This window comes from Erithacus rubecula, assembly GCF_903797595.1.
Source record: "Erithacus rubecula genome assembly, contig: SUPER_W_unloc_7, whole genome shotgun sequence".
NCBI classification, from domain to species: domain Eukaryota; kingdom Metazoa; phylum Chordata; class Aves; order Passeriformes; family Muscicapidae; genus Erithacus; species Erithacus rubecula.
Window position 1 is genome coordinate 574,409 of NW_027635497.1, and position 13,705 is coordinate 588,113.

At 40.4% G+C, this 13,705-nt stretch overlaps 1 protein-coding gene across 1 annotated transcript in view; it reads left to right on the plus strand.

Moving 5' to 3' along the window:
- LOC306816721 (DDB1- and CUL4-associated factor 12-like) overlaps positions 1-13,705 on the plus strand; it is a 36,267-nt gene that overhangs the window by 6,151 nt on the left and 16,411 nt on the right. Inside the window, exons 3-6 of the mRNA XM_079333156.1 lie at positions 7,101-7,307; positions 8,555-8,615; positions 10,300-10,493; positions 10,666-10,731. Of these exons, the coding sequence (XP_079189282.1) occupies positions 7,101-7,307; positions 8,555-8,615; positions 10,300-10,493; positions 10,666-10,731 (528 nt within the window). The remainder of the gene's footprint in view (positions 1-7,100; positions 7,308-8,554; positions 8,616-10,299; positions 10,494-10,665; positions 10,732-13,705) is intronic.

The following is a 13,705-nucleotide window of genomic DNA, read 5'->3' on the forward strand; positions in this document are numbered from 1 at the left end:
TTATATAGGATTTTCCCAACAAGCTAAGATGCAAACTCAGACCACTACTCCTTAGCCTATAAGAGTTCTAGATTCTTAGCACACCAGGTTACGTTTAAGACTACGCATAGAATCTGTCTTGTTCTATCTAAGAAATGTAAGCAATATTCTTACTAGAGTTCTATTATGTCTAAGTCCTGTCTACAACTGTGGTCTTGGAGCCTCTACTGAAGATATCAGTATATTTGCAGCCTTCACTAGAACACAAGCTACTACTGTGGAATCCAGACCTTTTACTAGCAAAAACATGAAAACTCACTCTAAGACTTATTCAATCCCTGCACTCTGACCTCTCTCTGAAGAATTCAGAGACCCCTAACACACTGACTCCCAACATCTCCCCCTCCTCTTAGAACCATAAAGATTCCCTTAACAGAATTATTAATCATTTGTCAAATGCGTGGGGAACACAAGGCACCATGATTAGCACCAAAAAACTTTTTCATCCATGATGCTAAATTCCAATCCACTAAACAAACCATCCAAACTGGACCATTCTGTGACTCGTATCACTTGCAGGCTACTTGGCCTATTTTCTCCTCCTGGATGGCCCCATGGTAGCAGAGGTCATTCTTTTCATCAAGGCCTGGCATGGCGTGTGCCGCCACCACTCAATGCCTACTGGGTTGTATCCAGCAGCAGAGCTAAAAATCTTGGTGGCAAACACAAAGGCCAACCCAGTCTTGACTTTGACTGTTTTAGGAGGGTCTTGGCCAGCCCTGCTCCTTTCACCTGGTCATCAAAACAAAACTTCACCTGCTTCATCCAGGAACAAATAGGCATCATGGCAAAGCACACATAGATTTGCAATAACAATATAACTACAAGGATAACTAAACAAGTGAAAAGAAGTTTTTTCTGGGGTTGTGTTGGACAGACATATGATATTGAAACTTAATACACTAACTGAAGTTACTTAAACACTTTAAGTTGGCTAATTGATAGATCTGTACTACTAAAAGTGAGCAAAGCAAAAGCATAAGCATAACATATAATTGAACTTCATATTTTTCTTTAACTATTATCTAACAAAAAATCTACAGCACTGCTGTTTCCCTCCTTTAAAAAAAAAAGCAACACAAAACAAAATCAAAGTTCACAATCTTGTGCAGGTAAAACACAATACAACAATCAACAATACTTTAGATAGTAGACATACATTTATAAAGCTACATAATCATCAATCCTTAAAAAACTGTCATCACCTCGGAGTCTGCAAACAGCTGACAAGCCTTGATTCAATGAGGAATTAGATGTTCATCTCCAGAAAAGGAGCATCAAATTCACCCCAAAAATTAGCTTCAACTGCTATATTGATAGGGTCAAATTGCCAAGCCAAAATGACTGGAATATTATTTTGATGCAGAAAACACCTGGGTTTGCACAATTTCCCTTCCAGGTAGAATTAAGGCCTGGCCAGAGTCTAAATTCTAATTGGAAGAGAATTCCCTGACATCTTTTTATTAAAAAAAAGCAAGACTCTTAAGAATAAAAGCTACAATTAAACATTTCAAGGTGCGAAAGAAATCAAATTCCTTCAGCAGCTTTTTCTCTCTGAAGTTTTTCTTCAGGATGAGATGATTTGAACATGGCACGCTGCTGGAGTGCTTCTGTAATAACAACTCGGGAAAATCACAAGACTAGCAATTCAGAAGAGATTTTCAAGGAAGCTCAGATAATTTTCTGAGAACTCTGAAAAATACTTAAAATCATGAGACAGCACAGAATCAGGTTATATGAGACCTGCTAAAATGAAAGAGCGAATTAATAAAAATGAAAACAAAGGAACATTAAATTCATAACTTAACTTATTATCTTCATATATTTGATTCAAGGGTGTCTGGAGGCTTTCTAAAATTTGCTTGGAATGTTGAAAGAATTTAAGTTAATAAAACAGAAATCAAAATCATTCTAATACAGAATTCATACTCTTAATACAGTGGTTTTGAAATTGAATACAAAAACCAAATTTGAATCTTAAAAATCAAGCTTATAGAAAAATACTGTTTTTCCAATATATATAAAGGAAATTTAAATTAAATTAAATCTTACAATTCAAATGATGATTCTAGAAATGGTCCTGATTTGTGTTCATGAAGCATTTAATTAATAATTTGAAAAATGAAAAATAGAAATCTATTGCAATTTGATTTGAAGGGAAAGCTTAAATACTGGTAATAAATCTCCAAGGCATAAATTTGAATGCTTCTTCTTTAACGAAATTCAAAACTTATTAATTCATAATGAGGACATTGCAAAGGCTTAGAAGCTAGGTTTTTTTGAAATAATTAACTACAGAAAAATCAAAATTCAATGTTGATATTTGGACAAGTGTCCACTTATATCTGAGCAACAACAAGAGGCCGCGGTGAATCTCCAGCGTGGAGCAGGGGGGGGAGGGGGTTAGGGTTAGGGTTAGGTAGTTCTTTCTGGAAAATGGGATGGGAAAACCACTTCTGTCCTGGCAGCACGGGTGCATCAATTCAGGGAGAGAAGCACTAACCAAGGGAGTTCTACTAAAGTGAAGGTAGCCTCAACCTCCCATAACTAAGGTGCAGGATATTAGAGAAGGGAGGATGATCTGTCAGACCCACTTGAAGGAATCTCCACTATGTATGGCCAGGAAGGAAATAGCAACCAGGGCTAGAAGGGCCCTGCCTCTAGCCAGGGAGAAGCACGTGACAACCGGGTCTTTTGGATGGTGTGGATCCGATGACCTGGCACATCAGAGCCACAGGAATATGAGGCATTAGTTGACACTGGTTCACAATGCACCCTAATAGCATCAGAACATGTGGGGGAAGAAGCAGTTTCCATTGCTGGGATGACAGGGGGATTGCAGGAATTGACTCTGCTGGAGGCTGAGGTGAGCCTGACAGGGAAGGGGTGGCAAAAACATGCAATTCTAACTGGCCCAGGGGCACTGCGCATTCTAGGCATACACTTCCTCAGGAATGGCTACTACAAAGACACAAAGGGACTCAGGTGGGCTTTTGGAAAATCCTCTGTAGTGGCAGACATCATTAAGAAATTGAACACCTTGACTGGACTGAGAAAACCCATTTGCAGTTGGAGTCCTAAAGGTGGAAGAGCAACAGTTACCAATTGCCACCTCGACAGTGCACCGCCGGCAATATCAGACGAATCGAGATGCTGTGATCCCCATCCACAAGATGATCTGTGAGCTGAAGAGCCAAAGGGTGGTCAGCAAAACCCACTCACCCTTCAACAGTCCCATCTGGCCTGTGCGCAAATCCTATGGAGAATGAAGATTGACTGTGGACTATCGGGCATTGAATGAAGTGACTCCACCGCTGAGCGCTGCTGTGCCGGACATGCTGGAAGTCCAGTACAAGCTGGAGTCCAAGGCAGCAAGGTGGTATGCCACCATTGACATTGCAAATGCATTTTTCTCCATTCCTTTGGCAGCAGACTGCAGGCCTCAGTTTGCTTTCACCTGGAGGGGTGTGCAGTACACCTGGAACTGACTGTCCCAGGGGTGGAAGCACAACCCCATCATCTGTCAAAAAGTCATCATCAGCAAAAGTCCGCAGCGCTGGGCGACAGGGGAGTCCTCGCTCCGACAACTGCCGCCCCGGCCCCTCTTTGTTCGTTCCATTTAAGTTGATCAGTTTCCGGGTTACACGTCCCTCCTCTAGCAGTTCTACGCATGCTCCTCGGGTTACATGCCCCTCCTCTAGTAGTTCTGCGCACGCTCCTCCAGTTACTAGGGGGTCTTCTTCTGCCTTCTGGTGGTCGAGGGATGAAGGTGAGTAGTCTTCCTCAACCTTGTCTTGCTGACCCTTACTGGCACTTAAAGCGATATGTGATTAACGCAAGCAAAGTGAAAATAACAGTATCTTGGCAAGCAAAGCAAAACAATTAGAGACATCTTGGCTCACTCTCAAGGTCTATCAGACAAGCAAAGCAAAATAATTAACAGCATCCTTGCAAGTAAAGCAAAACAGCAAAACAATTGACGACATCCCAGCCTCCCAAGTCCTGGCGATATCCTCTCTAAAGTCTATCAGGCAAACAAAAGGTTCCTTATTCATTACACTTTAGACTTAGGGGGTGTCTTCACCTTCAGTCTGCATTTGCCGGGGACTTACAAACAATGAATTTTCCTCCCATTCCCACAGTCCTTCCAGAGCCGTGTTATGGGTTACGATGCATACTTGGGGTACTACTTTTAAAGGCAGGCTGCTGAAAAACAAAATCATCTTCATCATCTTCTCTATCACATGTGTCTGTTCATATTCCATTCCCAAAACAGAGAGCTCAATTTCTCGAGGCAAGGAAAGTGTTCAACTCAAGCACTCATCCTCCCCAAGTATATTTCACAGTTAAAAGGAATTTTAGTGAAGTCACAATGCCCTCATAGCCCCACAAAAAAGGCTTTCAGCTACTTATCAGTTGCATCTTTTCAATCTCTTCCCATCAGGAACTTTATCTTCATTCCACTGACTTCTGTGGACTCCATGCTTTATTCCTTCTCATTCAGGGGAGCTCAGGAGATCAAGAATCTTATCCAGGCATTAAGAAGTTAAAATTGTATCCAGATCGTTAAGAAGAAAACATGCGGCCGATGCTGGGGGGGGGGGCCATGCGGCCCTGCCGAGCCAAGCCGGGGCTGGAGTAAGGGCTTCCCGCAGAACCGGTGCCAGGCTGGGTCTCCGGCCGGGGATCCCCATTCCTCTGGAGGCTGGAAACCGAAAGACCCACCAGGACTTCATCCACTGTTATTTGTGAAAGCAAAATAACTTTTAATTGGTTTCCCGAGCTGTCCATCATTAAATCAGCTCTCTGCTTGGTGCCAGCAGCTCACAGGAGAAGCCCCAGGAAGTAGGACAGCCCCCTCCATTCCCGGGCCAAGTGGAGCTTTCCCTGAGGGGAAGCCAACCCTCCCCCCAAGCACGTGAAACCAACACATAATGTGAAAAACAAAGTTCATCATTTAGAATTTTAAAAGTTTAATAAAGGATAAAACCAGGGACAAAAAAGATATCCAGTGCTGGGGTGTTTTTGGTGAATAGCCAAAGAATACATCGTCAGTGTAAAACACCATTCTTTATATTGTTACATTGCTGGGGATACATGCATATTCATGAGTTTATGCATTATTTAAACATTCCTCTGAGTTTTTGATGTTCCAAGAACTCTCTTGTTTGGTTTTAGCCTCTGACTTGTCTGCAGGACATTCTGTAGATTAGGTCAATATATTTTATTTCTTCCTGTGTTTCCATCCTGTTGTTTCATACTTCCTGATAGCGAGGAGTCAATAAATCCTTCCCAGATGCTTATGCTCTAGTTTCTGTCACTGATATCACTTGGAGAGGCCAGTTTGCAGATGTAAGAAAAATAATTGCTTTACACCATTCTCTAAGTTGGTTACCTAGAGGTATTTTAGTCTCTATTTTAACATTTTGCTAAAGCCTACAATATAATATATTTATCACACTACTATTCATATAAACTATACAGTGTATACATAAGACGATAGATTATACTATACAAAAGCAGTTAAAAGTAAGTATAAATTGTACCATATCAAAATACTTGCAATGCGAAAACCTAATCTATGAATTAGAAAGCCAATATTATATTGTCGTCTATAACAAGTGTCACACAACGCAACTCTGAGAACAAGTGCAACAACTGTGAGAGTAAAGAAATCAACATTGTGACCCATGACTATTAAACTAATATAATAAATGCTTATAAGAAATTTGTTTTAACATGCTCTGGTCAGATCTGTCATTGTCTCAACCTTCTGAGCCTCATTTTGGGTGGCCAAAATGGGCTGTTGTGGTTTAACCCCACCTGGCAGCTAAGTACCACACAGCTGTTCAGTCACTTCCCCCCACTCCTCTTCCCTGGATGGATAGGGAGGAAAGATGGAAAAAATGTAAAACCTGTGGGTTAAGATAAGAACAGTTTAGTAATTGAAATAAAGTAAGATATTCTTGTTATAATAGGAAAAAAGAAATAAAATCCAAGAAAACAGAAGTGATGTACAGTACAGTTGCTTACCACCCACTGACCCATGCCAAACCCATCCCTCGACAGTGATTGGCAGCTCCCAACCAATCCCAATCCCCTGCTTTATATACTGAGCATGACGTTCTATGTTATGGAATATCCCTTTGGCCAGTTTGGGTTAACTGTCCTGGCTATGTTCCCTCACAGCCTCTTGTGCACCTGCTTACTAATGCAGAATGGAAAACTGAGAAGTCCTTGATTTAAAGTAAGCACTATCAGCAACAACTAAACATCAGTGTGTTATCAAATTTTTCTTGTACTAAATCCAAAATACAGGACTGTACAGAATCACAGAATCACTAGGTTGGAAGAGACCTTCAAGATCATCGGGTCTAACCCATGCCCTAACACCTCAACTAGACCCTGGCACCGAGTACCACATCCAGTCGTTTTTAAACACATCCAGGGATGGTGACTCCACCACCTCCCCGGGCAGACAATTCCAGTTCCTGATTACTCTTTCTGTAAAAAACTTTTTCCTAATATCGGACTTTAATTTCCTTTGGCGCAGCTTAAGACTGTGTCCTCTCGTTCAATCAGTTGCTGCTTGGAGAAAGAGACCAAGTCCACCTGACTACAACCACTTTTCAGGAAGTTGTAGAGAGTGATAAGGTCACACCTGAGTCTCCTTTTCTCCAAGTTAAACAACTCCAGCTCCCTCAGCCATTCCTCACAGGGTTTGTATTCCAAGCCCCTCACCAGCCTTGTTGCCCTTGTCTGGACACACTCAAGCATCTCGACATCTTTCCTAAACTCAGGGGCCCAGAACTGGACACCAGTACCAGCTACTAAGAAGGAAGTTAACGTTATCCTAGACAAAACGATGGGTGATTAAAGTAAAACCCACAGTTATTTAATTTAGCTGTTTTAAGAAGGAATGGATGCATTTTTCAACCCTATTTGCAGCATTTGTTGATTCTACATTTAAAAGAATGTTGGTTCAAAATAGGGGGGATATTTGACCATCTTGGTTTTCTTATCTGTGTGATAATGACTTGTATCTGTTTTTTTCTCCCCAGTTATTTGTAATAGATGTCCAGACTGGTCAAATTACCAAGATTCCTATTCTGAAAGATCGTGACACTGGCATGGTGAACCAGCAGGGATGTGGCATTCATGCCATTGAGCTCAACCCCTCAAGGACCTTTCTGGCCACAGGTGGAGACAACCCCAACAGTCTTGCAATTTACCGTCTGCCTACACTTGATCCTGTGTGTGTGGGAGATGTAAGTGGGAGTATTTGGGGAAAGTTTATTCTGTCCTAAGAATTACTACTTTGAAGTGTGTAAAGTCAGAGGAAGTTTAGGATTTGGGGGTTTTGTAGTAGAGAGTGAATTTCTGAAAGCTTGAAAATATTCCTGATCAAGTTGTCTTTTTTGACAAGATATCTTAAATATGAATGAGTACATAAATATATGAGAGGATTCTCAGGGTTCTAAGTCATATTTCTTCTTTCTTACCCTCATTCAGGTGTACTTCAGATTACTTTTAAGCAAGCATTGAAAATGTAGCAAAATATTAACTGTTAAAGTCTAATTTGGGTGATGATGATCTCTGAAACTTAGCTTTAGTGAAAAAGCTCATTTGAGAAGTTATAAAGATGATTCAAGGCTTTCCCTTCTCCAGTGCAGCTTATATATATATTATTTCACAGGTGGAACTTGGCTTTGAGGAGTAGTTCTAACCCAGTGGTTTGTGGCAGTTTGATAGACTTTGGTACTGTTGTTATTTTTGAAACATCATGAGGCCTTTTTAAAACAGCCAATCTTAAAAAGAAAATGGCTGAAATGGGTATAGTGGTGTCCTGTAAGCACTTCAGTCTTATTTTTCCTTTTTGATTCGGGACTTTGCATAGATGTTAACTACAACAGCAGAGCTCGGGTCAGAATTTCTGCAGTAGCAGATAACCAGCTGCAGAAAGGTTCGACTGAAAATTTACATGACTTGTTATTCGTGTGCCACTGTGACTCTGCAGCTTTTCAAACAGAACTAGATTCTTATGGTCTTTTTTTAATATACAGGCTTCTCACCTGCTGAGTAAAAGATTCTCAAAAAAGTAATCTGTAGGTAGAATATTTTAAACATAATTTTTTGTTTTCTTTTTAGGGATGTGCGTTTGAGGAAATAAAAGTATGCAGCTACTTTATAGAAGTAAAGAACACTGCTTTCAAAATGGAAAAAATCAGTCCTTAGAACTGAGATTAATTTGTCCTTGGTCAGAAATCTGATTTTCTATCGCCTAATTGCTCTCTATACATGTCAAACTCAATAAAAGTTAAAATTACTGTTAGTTACTTATACTGATACAGCTCGATAGTAGAATATTATTTATATGGTTTTAGTATAGGTCTGTCTTTCTGAGTTTGCACTTAAGTATTCTTGACTTTGATATTTTTTTGTCTGCCTTGAGACCACTGCAGAATAGAATGGCACAGAAAATCTGTCTTCTTTTTTAATTTTTATTTTCTTTTAGGATGGACATAAGGACTGGATATTTTCAATTGCATGGATAAGTGATACTATGGCTGTTTCTGGTAATGTTAATTTTTATTTTTTTTCCCAGAATTTTATACTGATGTACAGCACTTGATAGGTCTTAAGGAAGCACCTTTAGAAGGGATTTGAAACCATTTGGAACTACTTTTCCTATTTAAACCATTCTTGGTCTTAGTACAGCACTTTGCTTTTTTAATTTTTTTTTTTTAATTTGTAGAGCCCTGGTCTAGATTGTACTTTTTTTTTTTTAATAGTATTAGAGGGAATACTGCTGTCTTTACAGTAGGTGTTGCCATGAGAGGATGTCTAAACACGGTAAGTTCAAGGGAAGGATTCTACACCAGAATAATTTCAAGAGGGGTATTGGTTGTCAGTTAATAACTTTGAATACAGCTGAACAGTAGTGGTTTCCTGAAATCCTATGAAAGACTGATTAATGAAAACTCTGTTTTATCAAGCTATCAGTAAAGTTGTGTGTGTGTGTATATGTGTACATATATATAGGCACACACTATGGGAACTAATACAAAAAGTTGTAATAGAAAAGGTCAATTACTGACTTTTTAGTCACTGTAGTTGGATAATCAGTGTAACTTCATAAAGTATTACTTACCTTGGGTAAAAGCAGCAATATGCTATTGAAGTAATGTATTAGTTTACTGTCTTTCTGTGCTGAGAGGGTTTAGTATTCCATACAAGGAGGTGTCAAACTGTAGGTGACAGAAAATCTTAACAGTCTCATATAAAAATCAAATGCTTCCATTGATAATTCAGTAATATTAAAAAAACAATAGCTAATCATTGAGTTGATCCTTGTAATTACCTAACCCAAATATCTGCATTAAAAAAACCCATTAAGTCACATTGTGTAGGGAAGAAATGGAGGTACATGTCAAATCTATCAGAGCTGACTTAAATGGAAGTGAGTTGCCTAAAGACCAGAAGGGATGGGTATAGGACCTTGGTTTAAGCCTGTATTGATCTTTGAATCAAAGACATTTACCTTTCTTCATCCAGTATTGTTGCTCTTACTGATTCATATTTTGTATAATTATCTTCTAATTCGGCAGAAAAATAAAATGAGTTTTTACTTGTTTGGCCTTGGTTCCTGTGTTGCATTCTTTAAACAAGAGGTTGAATGAGTTGAATTAACAATAGGTTTGATTTAAATCGGTGCAAATTGTGGTTTTAAATATATGTTTCTTATCAGTTCACTAAAGTGTGTGTACATATCCATAAACATACTGTCAGAAATCAAACTATCTAGAATTGGTATAAACCCAACTGAGTTTTCTTGTAGGTTTTTGTATTGATTTAACAGACTGTCAATCTTGGCCTTGGTAAACCAGGCTCAGGCTAAACACATAGGCTATTCAATTGCCTCTGAGTTTATTCTACATGTGAATCTCTAATGGTGATTGTTGTACAGGATGGTGGTTTTTTGATGCATCCTAATCAGTTTGAAAACAGATTAGATGATCTAGCTGCTTGGAAACCATGTAGACAAACCAGTTGACAATAAGTTCACAATGCTATGAACTTAACAGCTCAGTAAAATCATGATTTTGTTAATAATAATTAATATATAGGCATCAACAGTGTGTTCAGCTAGATTAAATAAAGTATCCTTTCTTTCTTTAAGACCTCGTTGTTTATTGCAGTTAATTTTTAAAAAAGGGGAATTATGTATATGTGAAATGCTGTTATGGACTACTTATTCAGGTTCCCGGGATGGTTCAATGGGTCTCTGGGAAGTCACAGAGGATATATTGTCCAAAAGTGATGCCAGGCATAACATCTCTCAAGTTCCTGTCTATGCCCACATAACACACAGGGCTCTGAAGGATATTCCTAAGGAGAACACCAATCCTGACAACTGCAAAGTCCGAGCACTGGCTTTCAACAATAAGAACAAGGTCAGTAAGATAAGCAAGACTGCTGAGTAGTCCTAAAACTGTCCATATGTATTTGAAAAAAAAGAGTAATCTAAATCAAATATACTGGAGAAGCAACCTGGAGTGTGAGTTTTCAAGGACATCTATAATACAGAAACTAACTCTTACTCTTTTTTTTTTTTTTTCATAATAGGAACTGGGAGCTGTTTCCTTGGATGGGTATTTTCATCTATGGAAAGCAGAGCACACACTATCAAAGGTGCTTTTCTGTTGGTGTAAAACTTAAAATATTGCTTTGCATTGAAGGATGTTCACTATTCTTTATTTCCTATAAATGCTTGAAGAAAGAGCAGCAGTGTTTGTAAAACAATCCTGGTTCTGGCCAAGACAGGGTTAATTTTTGCAGCAACCAGGAGGGGCACAACCTGTACCCTGGGATTATTAAATACCACCTCACACCAAGTGCAGAGGGGATGGAGGGGCATGGCATTTTTCCAGTTTTGCTGGGGTACATGGTTGGGTGATGCCAGGTTCTGCATAGTGAGTAATCACATGTGAATCATTTGCTTGTCTTGTACATACTGCTATCAGTATTGTTCTTGTTTGTTTTTTTTAATATCATTGCTGTTTCTAGTAAATTGTTCTTATCTCAACCCATGATCTTCACCATTTTTTTGCCTCCAGTTCTCCTCCCCATCCCATCAAAGGGGGAAGCAGTGAGCAGTGCATGACCTGAGGTGATTCAATGGGAACACTAAATTGGGAAATACCATTCCTAAACTATGACAGTCAATTTGGCACCCAATGTGAGGCACGAAACATTGAGATAACAACAGATCTGACCAGAGCGGGTTGGAAACAAATTTGATCTAAGCATTTGTATTAGGTACATAGCCACTGGTCACAACATTGCTTGGTCTGTTCACATGGTTATGGTACCTAACCTTGTATATGTTCCCCTATGTGCTCCTCATGGTGCTCTTTTTCAGAGCAGGGAGAGGGATCGGGATTACTTTATTGCTGTACTGTGGGATATCAATTTATGACATGATAACATCAAGGGCAATGAGGGTCATTTGGGATGTGTCTTGAGTGCTGATCTCCTGCATTTGGCTTGGGTGCTACCTCTGGGAATTCATTAATAACTGTACCCAGTCTGTAGGGAGAACAGGGGACGATGATTTCCCCCAGCTTTTCACACTCTTTTCCTCCTTCAGGTTTGTTACAACTGCTTGTGAGAAATTTGAATTTCCTTTGGATGTTAAGGAAGGTGCATGTTCTTGTTGCTATGTCTACTCAGTGCCATCCACACCATGTTTAGAATTATGAAAGAGACTTCTAGGATGGTCATTCAGAGATCTTCCCTGAGGGTGGATAGTCATGAGTGGCATGGAACGTGGGAGAAAATGGGACGGTTTCAGAGGACTTTTGTCCTCCAATGGTTTGGAAGTTCACCCCTGAACAGGACCCTGATAAAGTGGCAGAATATCTGAAAGGAAAATACTGTGGCGATTCTAGAGAGACACAAATTAATGCAATGTGCTGGGCCCTGGCTACTCTTTGCTAGATACTGCTCGTCACTAGACAGCACCCTCAGGGGGAGAAGGAGGAAAGCAGAGCAACTGCCACCATGGCCACTCAAACTGCAACTGAACCAGAGGAACAACGTGTCAGTAGCAGTCATACCTATACAGAAAAAGAAATGCAACGCCAAATCAGTTTACATAGTGAGGGATGAAGAGGAAGTAGGGCCCTCAGAACAGGAGGAAGAAGCAGGGACAGAGAGAATCACCCAATCCCTATCCCCATGTGAGCTGCGAGATATATGAAAAGATTTCAGCCATCAGTAGGGTGAGCCCTTGGTGACCTGGCTGCTCCGATGCTGGGATATCACAACCCACAGTTGGAAATTAGAGGATAATGAAGCCAAGCAACTGGGATCCCTGTCCAGGGATGCAGCCATTGACAACAGCATTGGGAAAAGGACAGAAATCCTCAGCCTCTGGAGGTGACTCCTGTCAAGTGTGAGGAAAAGGTATCTTCAAGGAGGATCTATCAGTGTACCAAAACAAGTGGAACACCATGGAGCAAGGTATCCAGTACTTGAGAGAATTAGCCCTGAGAGAATTAACTGTGCTGGAGGTACTCTATATTCAAATAACAAGCAGTCCCCTGTAGATCCAGATGAAGTCTAGGGCACACAACCCATGTGGTGGAAGTTCCTATGGAGCACACCATTGCCATATGCCAACTCATTGGCAGTGATGTCATGCGGACACTGCTGAAGGCTCGTGGGAAAATTCAGCCTGGATTTTTCCCAGGCTGTTGTCTTTCTCAGCTTCAGCCCGGACTTTTCCCAGGCTGGAGATCTTTCTCAGAGACAAAACAAGGGAAAGGAAGAAAGAACAACACAGATAAACAGCTGGTGTTGATCACCGAGACGTGTGAGTGTCTCGTGATATTTTGCAGAAAGCATCTTTTCAAAGAGGTGTTGCCTTCTTGGATCAATGAGTCTTTTCTACTTTTTTTTTCACAATCTATCCTATATATATGCCATGGCTTTTCAGTAAATCACTTCTTCTTGCTACTTGGAAGGAGTCATGTTGCTGTATTCTTTTACCGCTTCCTAGCCTTACAGTGACAATGTCATGGACAGAAGAACAAACAGTGGATAATTTGGTTGCTCAACTCTAGAAAAATGAGGAAAGTCTCTCTTCCTCCCTGTGGGCCTTCATCTCAGCTGTCCAAGAACAGCTGGAAAGCAGTTTAAAGAGGAAACGTCCTGTGCCGTGACAGTATAGGCCAGAGTCTGTGCTATTAAGAGCAATCGCCCCTGCTCAAGAGAGAGGCAGAATACACCACAAAGTGTAAAACCTGTGGTTTTACCTGCATGACCACAGAGAGGACATGAGGAAGTGGGATGGAAAACCCATCTCTACCCTAGGAGCCATGAATATGTGAGTTGAGAGGAAGAACAACCACCACAGGAAATTGTTCAAGGAAAATTTGGCTCCAGTTTCCAGTGGGCAGTGTCCTCAGACAGAATGGAAGGTGATGATGTTACTTCCAAACCTCTTGAAGGGACATGTGGTTGGTCCTATTTATAAGAAGTAAGCAACGAGTACCATGACCAAAACTAGAGGGGCCCTGCCTCCAGCCCAGTGAAGGAAAGGGATAATCAGATCTACTGGACTATGTGGATCTAATGGCCTGGCACATCAGACCCACAAGAG